The 20,201-nt window shown below is 45.8% G+C and overlaps 1 protein-coding gene across 2 annotated transcripts in view; it reads right to left on the bottom strand.

Moving 5' to 3' along the window:
* ADAMTS7 (ADAM metallopeptidase with thrombospondin type 1 motif 7) overlaps positions 1-20,201 on the bottom strand; it is a 106,743-nt gene that overhangs the window by 77,398 nt on the left and 9,144 nt on the right. For both annotated transcript variants that reach the window (XM_068958066.1, XM_068958065.1), the window contains exons 4-11: positions 17,015-17,211; positions 15,219-15,302; positions 14,208-14,332; positions 12,787-12,936; positions 10,570-10,713; positions 4,191-4,335; positions 3,622-3,714; positions 2,383-2,528 (exon numbers count right to left, since the gene is read on the bottom strand). In XM_068958066.1, coding sequence (XP_068814167.1) covers positions 2,383-2,528; positions 3,622-3,714; positions 4,191-4,335; positions 10,570-10,713; positions 12,787-12,936; positions 14,208-14,332; positions 15,219-15,302; positions 17,015-17,211 — 1,084 coding nt within the window. The remainder of the gene's footprint in view (positions 1-2,382; positions 2,529-3,621; positions 3,715-4,190; positions 4,336-10,569; positions 10,714-12,786; positions 12,937-14,207; positions 14,333-15,218; positions 15,303-17,014; positions 17,212-20,201) is intronic.

The following is a 20,201-nucleotide window of genomic DNA, read 5'->3' on the forward strand; positions in this document are numbered from 1 at the left end:
GCAGAGCTCCCACCACAACAAAGCACGGACGCATGCTTACAGGAGCTCTATATAAAACCACCCTTGGCCCATCCAGCTGTGCTTTCCACGATGGATGGTCTCTGCTTCAACACAGTAACTCAACCTGATGAGGCTTGGAGCACTGAAGCACAGGTCAAACATGAACAAGTGTCCAGAGCAGAGAAATCTCACAAGACATCTATCTATTTAGAAGAAACGTATTTCTTACGGTTTTTGATTTTCCATGTTCATGATTTCTAAACGATAGAAACAGTCAAAAACACTCTGTATGTATGAGACTACAAATTCTCACTTACCGGGATACTTGTGAAAGTATAATTCCTTCCAGTATTTTTAAAGTAAGAGGCACTTTAAAAAGGAGTGATAGGTTTTTCTCAGATGCCAACAGACTATGAAAATAATGCCACTGTTTCTTGATGCTTGCCATTTTGCCAGGTTCATTTGATCACAGCACTTTCTGTGGCCCACATCCCCCTGACCTTATGAAAATTACATTTTCCCTGATCAGTTAAATCTCGGCACACTATGGTGAAGAAAATAAAATTAATTATTATTTTATGGTTATATTTGCATAACCTGTCTTTAGGAAATACCTAAAGGAGCAAGGATTACCCAATGGATACATTTGTTCACTTAATCCAAAAGGCAAAGCTGAAGATTTACCTACAGTGGCCAAAACAAACAACTCCCTGGGGGAAATTCTGCTGCTTTTACAGTGTTTGCTCTTCTACATGCCTGCAGCTGTGTTTAAAACACTCTATAAACTACAATTGCACTTCTGTCACAAAACTCATGTCAAACATAAACCTAGCTCTTGACCTAGGAGTGAGATTACATACCACTTTTTTAAACAGTTCAATAGCCTGTGTTAAAAACAATGTACCCAAGAAAGAAGTTAGGCAGACAACACATCTGGGCTTACTAGAGATCCTTCTTTTTGAATTTTCAAATCTCTTTAAGCCATTGAAACCTGGCTGCCACTGGAAAATTCAGTAAGGGCCATAAAGCACCTCTTGGCTTCGTAATCAATTACTCTCAGGGATCCCGGGAGAACTCGCATGGGTGTCTAAAACATCCAGCAAGAAAATACTGGTGAGCAAAGCACTGACACCCAGAGGATTCGGCTGCGTCATCAGGTCGGCAAGTGGGAATGGTGGTAAGGAGCAGGACTGGAAGAACGAACTGCTGTGAAAATGGCACCGCAAGAGGCTGGCAGCAGCTGCCTGCCACCTTCCAGAGCCTGCTTTCCCCCTGGCACTGGAGCCTTTCTGCCTTGTGTCTTGAGCATGCCGGAGTCTTTTAAGCTGCACTCGCTTGACACCACGGTATTTAATTTAATGGAAATTCCATTACAAACTAGTGGCATGTCACAGCTCAGATGCCTTCAGCTCATTTTCTCACCTTGTTCACAACCCCCCTTTTCTCTCTCCTATCACAGATCTCTCTCTGACACCTGGGCAATCCACAGGGATTTGCTTCTAATCCAATACAACAGTGATTGGGCAAGAAATGAGACATCTGGGGAGCAGATGTGCCAGCCTAGAATTACCACATAAACAATGCTACTTCACAGTCAGTTATTTAGATACTTTCACTACAGAGCCACCTTTCCTATGCCAGATTTGGCAGCTGCATCAGTGAAGCCTGATAGGAGAGAACTTCCCCCTTCGTACCCCAGGTCATTATAACTTGTACAGAAGTTGCTTGTGGAAAGCAAAGGGGTGATAAACAGCAATGGAATTTTTCAAAATGATTCTGAATCAGGATCAAAGAACATTTATTTTTCTTTTCTTTTCTTTTCTTTTCTTTTCTTTTCTTTTCTTTTCTTTTCTTTTCTTTTCCTTTCCTTTCCTTTCCTTTCCTTTCCTTTCCTTTCCTTTCCTTTCCTCTCCTCTCTTCTCCTCTCCTCTCCTCTCCTTTCCTTTTTCTTTTTCTTTGCACTAAAAGACACTGAATGTGTTTTACATCTACAAGCATTGAGTCTTTGCTCTTTGTTTGAATCATATTCCAAATCCTTTCTGTCTGCATGTAGCAGGAGCAACTTACATGTGAAAGCAGACACAGAAAACTCTATACTTCCACAGGCTTTCTACTGCCCAGATGGCTGGATAACCCCGTGAAATGAATTGCCTGTGGTGTTTCAAAAGAACATTGTTCTAAAAGATAACTGAATAATGACACCCCTCATCTGTACAGTTTTGCTGTGTAATGCAAAAATGGGTTAGGACCAAACTGGTCAAATGATGGTGGCAGACTTTAGCAGGTGATAAGAAAGTATTGAGTTCCTCTCCCTAAATGCAGCTTTAGTGGAGAAGCCAAATGAATGGCTTGTATATCTGGGGAGGGGGAGCATTAACTTACGTGGGGTTGTTGCACTGTCTTTCCGCGTTCTGCACGCCAGCCCCGCAGGTCCGTGAACAGGCAGACCAGGAACTCCAGGATCCCCAGCTGCCATCAATAGCATCAGGACGGTAACCCACTTGCACACACTCTCCATTGAAGCACCACTGTAAAGAGACCAGCCAGAAGAAGGGAAACCAAGGTTTAACGATAGATCATCATACACTGACTGACACTGATCTGTAGACCCGCACCTCAAGGAGCACTAAAGCCCAGCACTCCTGCTCTGAATATCCATGCTTCATTCACACCAAGATGCTTGAAGGTCAGCTAAGTTCTGCCAGAGCCAAGTGCAGCTCCAAGTAATGGGAAATTCAGGGATGTTGGGCTAATTGAAGATTTGCATAAGGGAACACTCCTAAGTAACCCAAACCTCCACTGAGGTCTCTCAGCAAGGAGATTTGCAGTCTGACTTCATTCCAGAAGGGAAGAGCCAACGTGGCATAACCATGGAGAATGGGTAACGTGGGAGGTTTTGCAGGGATTGGCTGTTTAACCATGGTGTAATCCCCAGTGCTCTAGGGCCAAGTCACTGGGAGGTGACACTTAAACTGTAAAGGAAAGAAGGGTACAGATATTTTTATGACTATATAGTTTTATCCTACCTTGGACAGGAAGCTACTGTTTTGGAAGAGAAATGCATGTTGGCTCTGTCACACAGCTGCTCCAGTACAGGAGCCAGCACTATCCCATAAAAGGGTTACCACAGTGGCCAGGAGTTGGCTGCACATCGCAGCTCCCAGAGAGGCAGCTTTCCTCCTCGGCACCTGGCGCGCACCTGCAGCGGTGCACACTGAGCTCCATCAGGCGCCCACAGGGCTCCTGTGCTTGGTTTGCACTACCTGAGCAATGAAACTGGGGAACAGAGGCCTCTACACAGGCCTCAGCTCTCCACGGAAATCAGACCCCAGAGACGAACGTCTGCCACAGAAACCTGTCAGAGAGCAGAATAGGACTTGCACTTTTATGCAGTGTTAACAAACTGCAGGTTTCACTTTTTTAAGGTCAGTCAGCTTCACTGAAGTGCATCTCTCCCTGAAAGCAATGGGAGGTTGGCCAGAGCTAAGACAGCAAGATAAGTCCATCCTTCTTGCACAGGAGTCTGCAAAACTTCAGGTTTTATGCCCATCAGACAAAGATCCTCCCTCGTGGGCAGGAAAAGGAATCACTGCAACTGTAAATATGACTGTTTCTAATTACCTTGTTGTCTCCGCATGTTGTACCATCAACAGCAGCATCCAGCTTGGAATGGCATGTGTTCCCCACTGTGCACCACAGCGTATTGCAGACACTCTGCAGAAAACATGTTTGCGTAGGACACTCTTACTGCACAGTCCAGCGCACCAGTACAAATTTAACTTTGCCAAACACATTCATGCATCAGTGGGGCCCCAGACCAATGAATCAGCAAAGAGCCGAACTCCCATTCCCTGCTCCTCTCCTTGTCCCATCTGCCTCTCTCCATTTCTCTATTCAGCCCCCTTACCTTCCTCTCCACTCTCCAGTGACCCCTCTGTTAACTGCCAGGAGGGAGTTAATGACTGCTGGATGGGGCGTGTTGGGAGCAGAGAGGGCTCTGCAAACAAACCTCTCTCCCTGGACTTAACTGAGAGAACAATGGTCTTTTGTCCACAGTCAACCACTTTGCCTCATCCCCTTGTTACCAGGGAGAATACTGCCCTGTGGAAAGACCCTCACCACCCAGACCACCCTCCAAGGCACCAGATTCTGTGTTACATTGAGAAAACAGGGGAAAAGCCCTGGCTTACATCCATGTCGTCACAGAAGGTGGAGTAGCCACCGTACTGCAGCCGGCACTGGTGACCAACGTCGTAGAGAACGCCCGGGGGCACCAAGGGGTAGTCCAGCACTTCTCGGGCAGGTGGGTCGTCCAGACACAGCCCCCAGCCCCGGCTGCAAGAGAGAAGACAGAGCACGCATCGCCTTCAGCCCCAGCAAGCCAGTGAAGATGCTATTTCACACAGTGCTTCAGCAGTTGCTAGCAGGGGAAGCAAATGACTTGTTACTGTCTCATTACCATAAGCTGTTACTTGTTCGTTCTGATAAGACTCTGGCTCTTCAATAATCTCAAGACCTGCTCCAACATGAGGATGTGTATGTACTGTTATCTGCTTCTTCTAGGTGGGAGCTCAGGTGCTCTGCTCTCAGAACACTTTCCCTGTCCTTGGAGCAGTGCAAGTTAAGGGGAAGCTGAAGGTGCCTGAAAGCAGCAGGGGCTTCTCTGTGCGGCTCCTGGGAAGATGCCTGGCAGCAGAGACTCTCTCCCTTGCATATTTCACATCCCCCAGCCCACAAGACCAATGTCTTAATTGCATTGAACATTACTTGCTAACTCAACAAGACTAGAAAAATAAACCCTACTTGGGCCAGGTGACACGCTTGACTGAAAATCCTGACAACTCTCTTTTAAAATCTTTGCTCAATTCAAACAAAGTCTTCACTACTGCTCTCAGCAATTTGCTTACTCCCACTTTCTGGCTGACAAAGGAAACTGTGCAATACTCTCATGGGAGCACTGTGAAAGCGCCCATCCCACAGGAGTATCCGTTCTCACAGGCTTTCCAGCCACACTGTAGACTCAACAGACTTGGGTGAAACTCCTTGGAGGTCTGTGGAAAAGCTATTTATACAAAATCCCCAAATAAATGGCTAAGTTCTAAGGAGCTCAGCTGTGAGCCCAAGAAGAGGGCGTTTTTCCAGTGCTCACTGGTTACAGCAGCACTGCGTCCTCCTGCAAAGCTCTGGGCTGTGTGTGCATAGCAGCGCTGCTCTTTCCTGAGTATCCACTTCTGCTCCCGTTTCTACCTATAAATGACTTTAAGCCTGGACCCACGCTGCTCATTTTTGCTAACGGGCAGACATCAGACACAGCAAAAGCTATCGGAAAGGGCAGAAGCTATCAGCAAGATATCTCCATGAAAGCAAAGGCTTGTAGAACAGAGCACTTTGCATTCACCAGAAACACTAGCAGTTTCTTCCTGAAGAGTATTTTAACTTTTTAATCATCTTATGCACAGGCAGTTCAGCTCAAACTGGAGGGTACAAAAAGAAAGGAGAGGGTTCAATTTGTCAACCTTGCCCTCTGTGTGCCCAGGGGCCCCAGGTTCTCCAAGGGGCAACACACAAGGCAACACCAATGCCTCCCTCAAAGGAGATGTATGGAACAATACACCCAATATTGTTATGTCGTGGTTTGGTAGCAAGGCAGTTCTGCCTGCGCTACTACCACGGGGACCATATAACCCTCTGCAGCCTAGGGCATGGCTGCAGATGGCTGAAGCTCATGGGTCAAGCAGACATGCAATGAAAGTGGAGATCCTAACTGGAGATGTATAGTCCGGTCACCACAGGAGCACAGAATGTCCCACGGGAGTTCTTACAAAACTGAAACCTTTCCCCTCCGGCAGGACCAGCCTCCTTCCCACCGCTCCCTTGCAGCCCACCAAGCTTCAGTCCGAGAGCGAGCACAGAGAACCCTGCTGCCCCACACAAAGTGTCCAGCTGTTCCCCAAAGAAAAGTCAGAAACGTCACTTTGTGTGGGAATAAGCCCTTGACTTCTAGCTTTGCAATCAGGTCACCAGCTAAGTCCCCATTCTGGAGTCAGAACCTCAGTTTCATCATTCAAGGTGAAGGGTTTCATTTGAACAAACATTTCACTGCTGAAAAACAGATGTTGTCCTTGCGTTCATACATCACGCTGACCCCAGAAATGTCCCAGTGGATACTCCAACACTAGTGTCAATGTCCTGCTAATAAAAATAAAATAGACTGTCAGCAACAAACCTCACTCACCATCATATTTGCAGCTACAAACGGTGTTCAAACTGTGCTGGGCAGTACATCTTTAGAAAAGACATGCTAAAACTAAGCCCAAAGCACTGTCAAGAAGGCCGAAGGCATGCTGCCAGGTTACTTGAGAGCAGCGAGTCCCTGGATGTTCCTGGCCTGCTTTCACTGTTGCAAGTGGGTTTGCTCTGATACTTCACAAACACATAAGAAATTGTCACTAGCTTAACTTACCGTGTTGATTTAAACAAACTTGTTTTCAGCAACACAAAGTTTCCAGTGTGGGTTTCTGAGCAGATTAGATTACTTTCATTTGCTGGGATTAGGAACAGGTCTAAATTAACTTGAAATAAGATTCCTTTTTAACCAAAGCTGGAACCACATATGGGTTTCAACAGCTCGGTTCAGAAGTGGGTGGCAGCTGGGCTGGCACAAGCGCCTGGAGTATTGGGGACTCCCACGCTGCAGGGTGCCAGCGACACCAGGGCACGATGCCAGCATGCACCTCTTTCCACCTTTCACATCCTGCCCCAGGGAGGTCCCTGCTGTACGCTTCAAGCAGCTTAGCCAGCCCACAGGTAACACAGCTATTTAAAATACCATCCATATATTTTCCACAAGCAGCTTCCCCACTGGAAAAAAATTGTTTTCACTAGCCCAGTGTCTTGCTATTCATTGCTTCCTTCCAGCCTCTACCAAGTCTACTGATAGCTCCACCATCGTCTCTCGCATCCTACTGGAGAAGGACAGTTTTTTGTGGATGATGTTAAGACCGAACTGGCGTTAATTAAGTGCAGATTAAGCAACCGAATGCAGTATTATGGTCCAGTCTCAAGCTGTAAGCTGTTTCAGGAGTACAGCAAAGTCACTGCATTGCACCTCTACAGATATTTTCTTTACCGGCTGGTGGAAAACATTTTAGAAGAATATTTTATATGAACTTGCAAAGAATAGTATCTTTGCTGGGGACAGTCAAGGCTTAAGCATTGGACTCCTGCATTGACTTCATCCATGATACTAGTGCTCCTCTGGACTAGTTCACCAACTGTCTACTCAGTCTAAAAGCATATGGGGCCTCCACATACTGCTTCAAAACCCCCAGTCAATCTTTCCTGCCCTTTGATCTGCTCAGGGCACTTTCTGTCTTTCCTCAGGTTATGGGAGAGGTCTGCAGTCCCATGCACCCAGTATGCTGTCCCAGCATGAGAGGATGATTTAGAGTTAATATTGACTTTGCCAGTAGTATGTTCAAAATCTATTTCTTCACTAAACATTTTACAGCAGTACTACAGGTATCTTCAATTGGCCTCCATGTTTTGCACAAAAAGCCTGGCTGAGCCAGCAAAAATTGGCATGATTTTTGTTCTGCCTTTGAAGGGATATACAGGAAACTACACTCTCTGCGCTAAGATTTCACAGGGGTCTGTCCTGCATCTGCCTAATTCAGTTTGTTCATTAATGAGCTGGATGATAGACTAGATGGTATGATGATTAAATCCCCATAGGACAGTACGCTCTGGGAGGATCTGCAAGCACATTTGAGAGTAGGATTAAAATTCCAAAAGCTCTTGGAGAATGGGAATAACGGTCCAAAAAGCCAGGGCTGAATTTAATAAAAACAAATGCAGGATTCAAACTTGGGAAAAATCAGCTGCGCAAATAGAGGACCTAGAATAAGTGGCGGAAGAGCAGTGCAGGAGGAAGGGCTCTGGGAGTTAGTCTGGCTGAGCAGGGGGCAGCAGCGTAGTGCTGCTAACGCAAGTAAACATCACCCACATCCAGGTTAAAGAAATGTGGCGCCTGACTAGAAGAGCCCACAGGAGGACAGCGGAAGAAGGCCTTCGTCACTGTGAGGAAAGACTAAAAATTGGTTGTTTGAGCTAGAGAAGAAAAGACTGAGGGGAGATGTGACAGTCTGCAGCTACGGGAAGGCTGCTGCTGAGATCAAAGGACTGTTCCCCACCCCATAGCGTACCTATGGGCCCAGGCAGAGCATGCATTAGATAGCGAACCCATTTTAAAATGTTCTTCTACTAGCTCAGCTGGCAAAGAGCTCACTTCTTGTTGGAGGTGTGAGCAAAGAAACTTTATAGCATCTTCCAATTTCTCCAAGGATTAGAGGGAAAAAAATCACCAAATGTCAAAAAGGGGCTTGTGCAGAAAGTGCTAGCGTGACACAGAGTAGATCAGCTGTCTGTCTCCAGAGCTGGGAGATGCAGAGCTGTCACTCAACCATGAGCACATCACCATTACCTGTCACTTACTGCACGATCTGGCCTGCTCCAGGACCCTTCATTAGCTTGAAAAGGAGGAGCTCATGATGCTATTTCTCGGGGGGGACAGAGGACATGGGGAGGTGACCTCTCCAGCTCTCCTGGGTGTCAGAGAGGACCCTGACCCACTGTCTCACAAAACGGTCATGGCACTCAGCCCGGGCCAGACCCCAGCAAGGAGCCTCCTGCACCGGACATGCAGCGCTGTCAAAGACGTGAATTGTTTTCAGATGCTTAAACATTCAGCAGCATTCTCTCTCTTTTGTAAAATAATCATCATCATCATCTGAAAGCGCACTTTATTTAACACGAGGTCTGTTCCAAGCACATCTAGCAACCCCAGGTCAGCAGGGTCTCAATTTTTGGCTTATTCCTTCCCGTTTTCCTGCCAACATCGTATTATAATATACTCATGTCTGTGCTCACAACAGGCCTCTCCTTTGCTTCAGGGATGTCACAGACATTGAAAGAGGCCTGCTGAACTGTTCTCTGCTCTCGAAGGAAGAGCTGCCCCCTCTGGGAGGAGAGTAAAGACAGACAAAAGCACAACTGGAAAAGCATCCAGATGGTCTGCTTCTTCCCTGCTGCAATTAAGAGCAGCTCAAGGTTATGGCAAGCAGGAAATTCTTAGGCTAAAAGTGAAGGTTAAAAATAGAGGGCCAAGTATTCTGTGGATTCAAGAAAAGTACCATTCCACTGAAGACCATAAATCAACAATAATTCACCCTACCTGGGGGACAAGCCCATATGCTTTTGGCTGGGATTGATATGACTGGGATTTAGAAACGGGGGGTCAGCATCCAGCCAAAGTTCCTATCATCTAACTCCCTGGGCCCTTGCTAACACATCAGCACAGAGCTAGAGCTTTCCCCAGTGCTGTTTCTTGCAGATGCTCTCATTGTTTTCTAATATTCCTGTAGCAAGGAAGAAAAATGCACCTCCAGCGCAAGATACTGGCTAACAAATGTAAATCTCTGGGCCATGTTCTTAAGAACTTAATAACAACAGGCTGAAAAATCAGCCACAGGGCGCTAAAAATAAACAAATGTATGAAAGAATTTGGCTCAGTTTAATTTCATCATGTGATGCCTCCTGCCTATAGGCAAACATTGTTAGCTTGCCCTGAGCAGTGTCTCTCTACCAAGCTGAGCGTAAAGTGAGATCAGGCCCTGCAATGACACACACCAAATCTCAGCAGGGAGCAAAAATATCTTGGGACAATAAATGAATGTCAAAGTCACTCCCTTTCCCCCCCCCGGCAACCACACACACACTCATATTTACAAGGTGCTGTGAATGCCATGGGAAGACAAGCACGGAGATCGCACCGCAGAGGTATCTGAAGCCTGGCCCTGACACACACGCGTTGTGCACACAGACCATAGCAGCCCCCGTTCCCTGGAGCTGCATTCACTGACCTCCTGGCAACGCGGGGTGGCCATCCCGGCTCCCTGGCACTGCACCCACCAACCTCCTGGCAATTCAGGGTGGCAGCTCTGGCTGGGCTGGGACAGACGGGCCCATGTCATCTGTTTTCACCTCTGAAAGACCTCCCTCTGGTTCAGTAAACTGTATAAATCATTTTTGCGATCAAAAATGGCTCCTTCTGCTTGACAGCTCGGATGTGTCAACATGCTTCTAGCTGGACTCCCCTCAGTCATGCTGGTACAAATGAAACGTGGCTCCAGTCCTGCCACTGACTGACACAGGAGCACAGAGGAACAGACCTGATTCCAGTGTTTTGCTGCTGAGATAACTACACTTTGGGAACCCAGACTGCTAAGTCAATAAAGAAAACTGCTCTGCCTTTATTTGTCCAAATCAAAAGCAATAAGCTAGTGTGCCACCACACAAACGTTTGCTTTGCTTTTGGATACAAATACTCCTTCTTTTTAACAAGGATCTAGGCAACTAAGCCGGTTAAAAATACCCCCAAATCCTCTGGGGCTGACTTCTGGGTAAGACGAGTCACTTTGCTGACTACAGACCCCAAAGTCCACCTCAATCCGCACGTGTGGAGGTTGAGCACCCACACAAAAGAAAGAGAAGAGAAAGTGAGGGACTTACTCAAGGAATCGTGTGATGTACTCCTTGCTGCAGCGGGACCAGGTGAGTGGGGACGTATCGTACAGGAGCTGTGGAGACATGATGAAAGGTCTTTTCCCAACTGGCTCACAGTCATTGCTGCTTCCATCATGCTGAATCCCAAAACTGTGTAAGAGCACAGTCCCACAAAGGAGAGGTGAGCCGCAGGCCTGCCACAACCATGCAGGTTCTCTGCTTTCTAGCAGAATATCATACATCACATCTGACATTGCAAACATTCAGAGCTTCTTGGGGGACTTGTGGATTAACAAACACAAGGGCATTTGGCAGTTTGGGAAATCTTAACGAAACCAGAGACAGTGCCGTGAACTTTGTCAACCCAGGGCCATGCTTTAGTGGACAGGAGCTGGGCACCTAGGGGCTAATCTCAGCTCTGCGAGCCTGGGTGAATCCTCCTTTCTGCACCTCCTTCCTGCCCTCCTGACTGAAATAGAGATTGCTTCTCACCGCGCGGAAGGTGCAGTGTCTCCGTGCTTTGGCAATAGGAAATGCTGCTGAGCAATGAACATAGGGAGATGATGGCAGCTGAGAGAAGCGGGAGTTTTCCTCCGGCACATCTCAGGGCCATTAAGTGTAGTAGCACTGCACTAGCAAACAAGCTGAGCTACTGGAACTGCCTGTCTATGTGCTCCTTGCACTGGCTCACATGAAATTGTTTTACCTTGTAATTAGAATGTGCCAAAAGCACACAACTTCATTAACTACTATAGCTAACAGTGGCAAATGGCAGGTAACTTGGTAAGCAGTGGTAACTCAGCTGCGTTCAGGGATGTGTGCATTCCCTATGTCCCATAATACCAAGAACAAGGAGAAGAACAGCTCCCACTACCCACATCCCTAAAAGTTTGCTTCTCCTTTTCCTTACACTGGAGTAAACCAAGAGTATTTCCACTTGAACAGGCCCAAATTCAGTGCAGGTGTGGGTAAAATATAGCCTAGAGAATTCAGTGCAAGGCTCTTTGGCCTGTGCTTTATTCTTTACAAACAAATATTTGCCATGTATCTTCTCTGCATTCACCAGAGCACAAGTAAACTCTGTGGTAGTCACAGCCTGAAACATGGAGTGTCATGATTAGCTCCTTTTTCATTTACATGTATCATGATGTGTTTCTAGACACGTGTAGGTTCCAAGCCTAGTATTTCCCTTATTATTGCTGCTATTTGCATCCACTAAACTGCAGGTGCTCAGAAAAGAAATACGTTTATTACTCCCTTACCATCAATAAGCAAGTCTATGTGGAAAAACTCTAGGGACAGCTGATTTGAAAGGCAATCAATCATGGAGAGGACAGTAATCACAAAGCGGGCCATTAAGGGATGTTACTTAAATTAATGGATGAGATTTAGCACAACTGTCCAGGCTGCTTACCGTTGGACGTATGGTTCACCTCTAAGTATCTCAAAAGCATTAACTAAAAATGTAACTGAAGTAATGAGCAACAAGTATTGTCTGAGGAGATAAGCATCCCCATGGTATTGTTCATACCCAAGGGAGACACAGAAGGCGACTTGAAGTGACAAAGCCAATGGACTGTGCTTAATGCAGAGAATATATAGAGCAAGCATTTAACTGAATAGATTAATGAATCTGAAATTTAATATAATTTAATGAATAAGTCATTACATGTTCTTTTGCCAAGGTACATATTTTATGCAAGACTTTTATTTCAGCTTTCCTACCGAAAACTCGGCCAATAAAAAAGTAATGAGAATACTGAACAAGACTGATCTAATTAAGCTTACTGAGTATATAGTTTTATCATATGAAGATACTGATTATGAACTATGATGATCAAGTGACCTTTTCAGAGTTTAATGGTCTTAAACATAGAGTAGAAATTAGGACAAGTAAAATCCCATCACTGATTCTATACACAGACTGAATTCTAATGTTCTTACTGAACAACCCTATTCTCCAAAATCCTTAACTTCAGCAACACAGAAAATAGTCTACAAACGTAATTAGTCTAGGTTTCCTTGGAATACATGCTTTTCAGTGAGCCTACGGCAATCAAAAACTTAATTCTCTGAAATGAAATTCTCAGGGTAGATTCCTCTGGACTCTGAGAAAGTTTTGCCTAAGTGAGGAACTTCCAGCTTCTGCTTGTACCTTTTCAACCCTTGACTAAACAGTGCAAAGGATAGAGGTCAGAGAAGAGACTAGGAAATCGGTGGTACCTGTGTCCGAGCTCATGGGCCACGGTGAATGCCAGGGGAAGGCCTGTGTCCTCATTTATATTACAGCTTCGGTGGGGCTGACACATTCCTGCCACGTGAGACAGACCCAGAGTCTCACAAGGTCTGTTCATTGCTGCACAGATGTCTTTCCTTTGACGTTTGGAAACAACAAACAAACACATACGCTCACAGAGGGCAAAGAGGTTGTTTAAAAACAGCAAGTTTCAAAGCAAAACATGAAAACGAGTGCGGGCAGGGCTAGAGAGATCTGAGTGGAGTCAGCTCTCAATGGGAAGGGAGAGCTCCAACACCAAGGCCACGTGAGGTTTGTGTGAAGCCAGGCAAGTAGAACTCGCCAGCAGCACACTGGCTATCTGCGGCGTAAACCCTTCTGTGGTCCTAATGCGTCTGTCCTGGGGGCAAGTGTATCTGACCAGACATTTGTCCCTGGGACGGAGAAGGTGTTCCAGGGAGCTGCAGGACATGAGCCTGCAGATGAAGACACATTGACGCTCGCCAAACAGAAGCAAGAATGGAGACATCCAAATGGCTTTCCACAGCAGAAGGATTTATGACTTTTTCTTTCCCCTTTACTCTCTTAGTATCCCCAGCATATTAAAAAGCCTGATTAATGGGAAATGCAAGCCAGCCTGGCTACATTTATTCCATTGTATAACTAAAGCTGATGCTGGTAATAATCAAGCAGTTACTGCATTTCTTGGGGAATTACATCCCAGGGGTGCTGTGGTCTAAGGCAGAGAAGCTCCAGCCACCCAGGAAGAATAACTTCATTGAAATACAAGACCTTGAGGATCTTATTTCAGCTACAAAGCAGATCTCCTAAAGAAGATAAAACTGTTGTGGGCTGTGAGTCAGTGCACAAACAAACACGATATTGCCAACAACCAAGCTGCTGCAGGCTGAAACCATCAAACTGTATGTTTTGACTGCAAGGTATATAAACTTGGCCAGAGGAATGAATTTCACTAAGCTTCATGGGAGGTTAGGGGCCTTCTCTGAGACTGCTTTGCAAATCCTTGCATTAGTCTACAAGGAAAATAGGAGAGTTCATCCCCATGTAAATCCCCTGGGAGGATCAAGCCATGCTGGGGCTTGGCAATAGGGCCATGATGAAAACCTGGTTTGGAAACCCCAACTGGAAGCTGTCTCCTGATTTAAACCTGAAGTTTGAGACCAGTTCCAGCCTTTAAGGCCAGGCAATCTTCAAATTTCATGTGGTATGGCTTACCACATGTGTGGGCATCTGACACAGGGCTCACACACTGGGAGTGAGATTGAGACAGATCCCACTAAGATGTTCATCTGGCTGCCCATGTGTCCATGTTCCTCCAGCTATTAGAGCAATTTCTAATGGGTAAAGTAGCAGCTGAAAGCATAGAATTAGCCCATGGGCACAATACCTTGTGAGTAGGACTGCGACATCATGATGCAATGGATGGGAATCTCCTTTAATGTTGATACTTTTCTGCCATTTGCAAAAACTTTTCAAGGTGTTATCTGCATGGTGGGAGATTTTCAGATCCTCCTGCCAACATGATTAAAAGTCTGCTGTCATATTGCTGCTGGATTTGTTTGGTTTTTAGGATGCAGGGGAGAGGGGTCTGATTTCCGATACATCAGAGTAAAATCAGAAGTAACTGCCAACCAGATGGAATTGCTCCACATTTATAAGTTGGGTGGGAATCCAGTTCTTTTCTACTTTTTTTTCATCTGTGATTCAACTGAAACATTAGATCATCTAATACAGGCGGTTAAGAAACACCACGGGAAAATATTCCATCCTGACTGATGTGCTTCAGAGAAGGATGCAGCTGGGGAGCCATACTGAACAGCTGAGCAGCTTCAGGCTCCCTGAGAATGATCACTGCAGCTGGGAAGCACAAACAACCAGCATTTCACAGCCCTTAGCCAATGCTACTAGCTGTGATATTCCTGCGGGACTTGCTGAGCTCTGAGCAGCAGAAGCAGAGCCGCTCAGCATCCGCTGGATACACTCTCACCCTCAGCCTGACTGCTGACATGGGGGCTACTCCTCCCCTAAGTTTGAAGGCATGCTGCCAAAACCAAAATAGCAGCACCAGTGGCATTGGGTAACATCCCATAGGTTGCAGGATGGGAAGGAAGATATTCTGATGTGAAACTGTCACAAATTAACGAATAAGTGACTAGTTATTCTAAGAATCAGAGTCCACAGCTCCTCTGACCATGGAATCCCCTTATCTCTAACTGGGATGCAGCCCAGGCAGAAGACCAGGAATTGAGGCACAGCAGTCTGCCTTCATCTTATGCAAGTTCATCCAGGGCATGCCAACAGCACAAAAGAGCGCTTATAGGCTTTCAAGGCCAGCTCTCCATTTATCCAGAGTCTGGCAGCCAGGGTGGAAATGTGAGTCATGTTGTTTACTTCTTACCTCCTCATCTTCTAGCAGGATGAGTCGCACTACAGCAATGTTGATGGGGTTTCCAATACTGGCATGATGGAACAAACCTGCCACCTGCAAAACGCAAAAGCCAAATACATAAAGCTGAAAAGAAAGTCACTGCTCTGCGACAGTACTCCTGATAAGTACCTTCTTGAGGGAATGTGAGCTCAAAGGGAAGCTACTGGAAGTTGTTGACAACATCCCTGGGAATTCCCAAAAATGAAAGACAAGACCAGATGCAGCTTTGGACCGAAATATTTGTAGTGCAATGATATCTCCATTTGAAATTGATATAATCTCTGTAGCACATTGAAATTTAACCAGAAATGCCTGAAGGACACCTCTGCTTTCACTCCATAATGGATGAGCTTGACATCTCAAAGGAAGCCTGCTCTCTGTCAGTGCATTCACCAACTAGGAGAAATCCAGGGATGCTACCTTGAGGTCCTCCGCCCAATCCTACCTTCTTTTCTGGCCATCGGCCAAAGCCCTTTTCTGAAATGCAAACAGGTACTAACCACAGCAGCAGAAGAGTAAACAAATTACACCAAATCATGCTAGCTTATCTGGTGGTTTTATGGTGCTAACAAATATTCCATAGATTTTCAGTGAAGACCACCATGTCCACTTCACGTTTTACACAAGCAAAACTAACTGTGGTACTCAGGATGCGAAGTGCTAGTTTGTTACATAGACCACGCAGTTTCCAATGAACGTCTCCAGGGAACCTAGAGTTTAAGCAGCAGCATGAGCTATTACGGAATATGAATCCAATTGTCGTAATTAGCTTTTAAAGCCTGCCTATAGCCTTAGTCACCAAATGCTCCCATGTTTTGGGGCCAGAAATACAGCTCAGCTATAATCTGGTGCTGTGCTTGACTCCTTCCCTTAACTATTCGCAGTGGCACATTCCTAGGAAAGCGAACCATTTATCTCCTGCTAACCAGACTACTGCTCCCTTCATCATGGGCTGGCTGGTATCAGCTCCCGGGCATTTGGCTGGCTGCAGGGCAGCATCTCAAGATTAAGATGAGAAACATGATGGTAGCTCCCCTGAAGCGCTCCTTCTGCGTGTGCCTCTGGCTGGCACTGCCAGTTTTGAGGACAAGGGAGTCTGAGCCAATGCTTTCACATCCCTGCGAGGCTTTTCACTTGTGAGGAGGTTTCTCTTATCAAGCAGAGGGCTGTGGGTGGCCTCATGCACAGGTTTCAGGGTGCCTGCAGCTTCAGCTGCATTTCCCTGCGTATGCTGCCTGCACACCTGGCTGGGAAAGCAGCCATCATGATGCCGTGCAGGGCACAGAGCATACACGCAGGGCCCCTGCTCTCCCCCACCAAGAGCAGCACAGCAAGCACAGTGGGAGCCCTGGGTGAGGGCAGCATCTGTCATTTCCCTTCTCTGAAACTTCAGGTCTGGAAGGAATAGCACTGCCCTTGGGGTATCTCCCCAGGAGGCCACACTAAGCATCCCCTTTTGCGAGAAGGAGAAAAGAATGGTCCCCTAAACCCAGTGGGAAAGGTGGAATGGCTGCAGGCTAAGAGCTGCTCCCACTTACACAGCACAATGGGCCACTGGCTTACCCCCCATGGCACGTTCTCCCAGAGGAGAAAGAGCCCTGAGCAACGCAAAAAAGCAGAAGTGCGGGCATGAAGAGCCTGTTTGGTGAGAGACTTACTGAGGTCACACCATGGACAAGTCCTGGAAAGCCCGGTGGCCTTTACGTCTTACAGCTATGACTCCAGGGCCATTGGCGGGTTGTGCAGTTGAGAAAGCCAGGACTCACCATGTTCATTACGGTCAGCACGTACTTTTCTATATTCTCACTCCCATGGTATTCTACCATCTTGGTGTCTGCTACCACCAGTGTTTCCACCCACTTCTCTTTGCTGATGGAGCGTTGCTTTATTCTTCTCTTTCTCTGCTGTTTCTGTTCCCATCTTTCCCTCCGCTTCTCAGACCTCTCCAGGCTTTTTTGAGATTCTGAAAGATCAAAGGGGAGGAAAAAGGCATTTTTTTTTGGTAAAATGTCTGCAAAATTGGTAAAATATCATCAGGGGGCTTTTTTTTTTTTCCTTTTTTGAAGTAAAGGAAAGAATCTTTTGGAGTTAATCAGGAGCCCCACACCTAGAACCATAACCTGCACTTATTTTGTTGTACTGTGTGTTCCAGAAGATCACTGTGAGGTAAAAGCTCTGACCTCATTCTATTGCACAGCAGTATTAGCATGATAGGAAAAAAAAAAAAAAAAAAGCAACTAAGTATTTGGTGTAAGTTCTTTGATTGGAACAGGGTTTGAAACATTCCGTGAGGAACATGAAGACTCCATTAGACATAGGAATCTTAAGTGAAGAACACTTACAGTTTGTATTGATACATGAATTTACAGGCAACCATGCAGGGACACTTGAACATGCACCGCCGAGAAATAGCACCAGTGGCTCAACATTTATGATTATAATCACATACCTAGATTTTACCAGGGAAAGACAGTTCCCCAGCACAATAAATTCCACGCCCCAAAACTAGAATGATATCTTGAGCCAAATGCCAAAGACCATGAAGTGTCTTGAGCAGGACTGAAACATGCAGGACTGCACAGAGATTTCCTAGACCACATGGAGACTAAATTCCAGTTCCACTCTGGATCCCCTTATTGCTTGTCACCGGGAGTTGTATCCGAGGAGAAACAACAGGAACATTCATCAAGCTGAAAAGACACATGATGCTGGACGAGAGCGTGGACATTCCTAACACAAATGAGCAACTGGGAATTCTCATGCAGAGACTTTTCCTATGACGCTGCTTCAAGATCAAGGTCAGGGTCAGTCCCAAGCTGAGTAAAGGCTTTACAAACCACATCACACACAGTGGGAATTGCTTTTATGACCGGTTTCTAAGGGTTCAGCATTACTTCGTTAACAATGGACTTTTACATTTTATGGACTATACTGTACTTTTAACTGTGAAAGAGTGTTTTATCCACCAGCCTGAAAAATCCTAAGTATCTAGATAATTTGATGAATTGCTAATACCAGTGTGACAGTTTAATCAAAACAACTTCCTTGGAGCTTGTTTTCGTTGTGTCCGTTACTGCTAAGCTTTCATTCAGGATGTCAAGATACTTTGGAGAGTAAGGGGGCAGAAGGTTCCCTGGATACCTCAGAGGGTTTGTATGGCATTTTTGCTTTGAGATCCCTCTTAAACACTTACTCAGCTGTACATATAGGCTCACACTATGCAGCATAGGGTATTGACAGAAATAAATACCAAGGTCAGTCTAATGCCATCTGGCTGTGTGGTGTTTTGCAAAGAAAAGCAACAACGTGTCAATACAAAATGAAAGACCTGAAATAATACAAATCCTACAGACTTCCTGGTTTCCTTTTCAGGGTGTATACATCACATCTACCGATCTGCATTCCAGTACAGATTCGCATGCATTACAAACTGGCTATATTATACCCAGCAAAATTCATCTATAATTAATAGACTTCAAAGTCTAGAAGGAACCATTATGATTATTATCATAGTCTAAAGAAGTTCAATTCATTTAGATTAACAGAAGAATGCCTAAAGACGACCTGATAACAGAAGAAAGGGTTTCTGAAAGCAGAGAGCTCTAAGAGATAAGCAAAACAAGTTGCACCAGCTGGAAGGCATAGCTTCACAAATTCAGACTAGAATTAAAGCACCTAGTGAGTTGCTAAGTACTGGAAGACTTCAGCAGGGATGTGGTGAATTACTTGAAATCTTTACAGCAGGATTTGGAAGTTTTTCCAAACAATCTGCTCTAGACAGATGAGAAGTAACCAGCATGCTCTCTCTGCCTTTAAACAATAAAAAACCCCATCATCCTCCATCCAGTCTTTACAATTTCACTCCTTGAAACCTGCATTGTGATCATATCTATCCAGGAACAATTTTGGACTGCCGCCCATTGGACACAGATCTGCAGCTTCATCACTTTGCACTGAAAACTGCAGGCACCCCTCACCCACATCTACCTGACTGCGCTCTGCAGGGATGACATCTGGTCCTGCAGCATCAGGACCAGATGTCTCCTGGGGCAGTAACTGCTGAGAAGATGTCTGGATAACGCACCAGCTTTCCAAATAAGCTATGAACTCATGGTTAAAATCTGTTCCAGATCGCTAGGTAGAATGTACCTTTGCTTCCTCTCTTGCCTCTGGGAGTTCTGCCTAAGGAGTGCACCTCCACATTACGTCTGGGAGGCAAGTTCGCAGCGAGCAGACATACAAATTTCATCCAGCTAGGCCGAGGAAAAACTGCTGCAACATCACAATGGCAACACAGACTTCAATGCAGCTGTACCAGCTCTCCTCAGACGTGGGTTCACACTCCACCAGTTAGGTTGCCCTAAGCACTGATTTGTTCTTCTTCACCAAGGACAGTGGCAACGTTTTTGTGACAAGCCTCAGGATTTTGTAACAGAAAAAGCTTTGAACTCCCTTCTCTGAGGCTGGTGTAGTCTCCCTCCGAAGCACCAGAAACCCAGCCTGCGCTCCTGCCTTTGTGTAATGCAGCATCTAATAAATTCAAAACCTTCCTGGGGATAGCTGCAATTCCTCCCAGGCCTACACTCAGAAAACAACACTGTCCATCTGAGCCACCACTGCTTGCATTTTCTGGGACAGTTATTTTCTGCCAGGTTCACCCTCTTCCCAGGAAGAAAGCAAGGGGACCACCGCCCTGCAGAGACCCAGAATAAATGTCCTGTGGGAAAGGTGAGCCCACTGAAAAAAATTGCTATTTTTCTTCTCTACCCGCAAAGCAGAAGGGAAAGATGTCTTTGCAGAAATGGTTGAAAATGCAGAAATTAGTTCCTAGATACTATTACATATAAGGTGCTTATGGACACAGAAAATGCTTAGTTTGCATTACATTAATACTACCGGTCAGATGGGTCAAGGGGAAAACTTGGATCCACTGGAGTAAATGGGAATTCTGGT

The sequence above is a fragment of the Struthio camelus genome, chromosome 12, assembly GCF_040807025.1.
Source record: "Struthio camelus isolate bStrCam1 chromosome 12, bStrCam1.hap1, whole genome shotgun sequence".
NCBI classification, from domain to species: domain Eukaryota; kingdom Metazoa; phylum Chordata; class Aves; order Struthioniformes; family Struthionidae; genus Struthio; species Struthio camelus.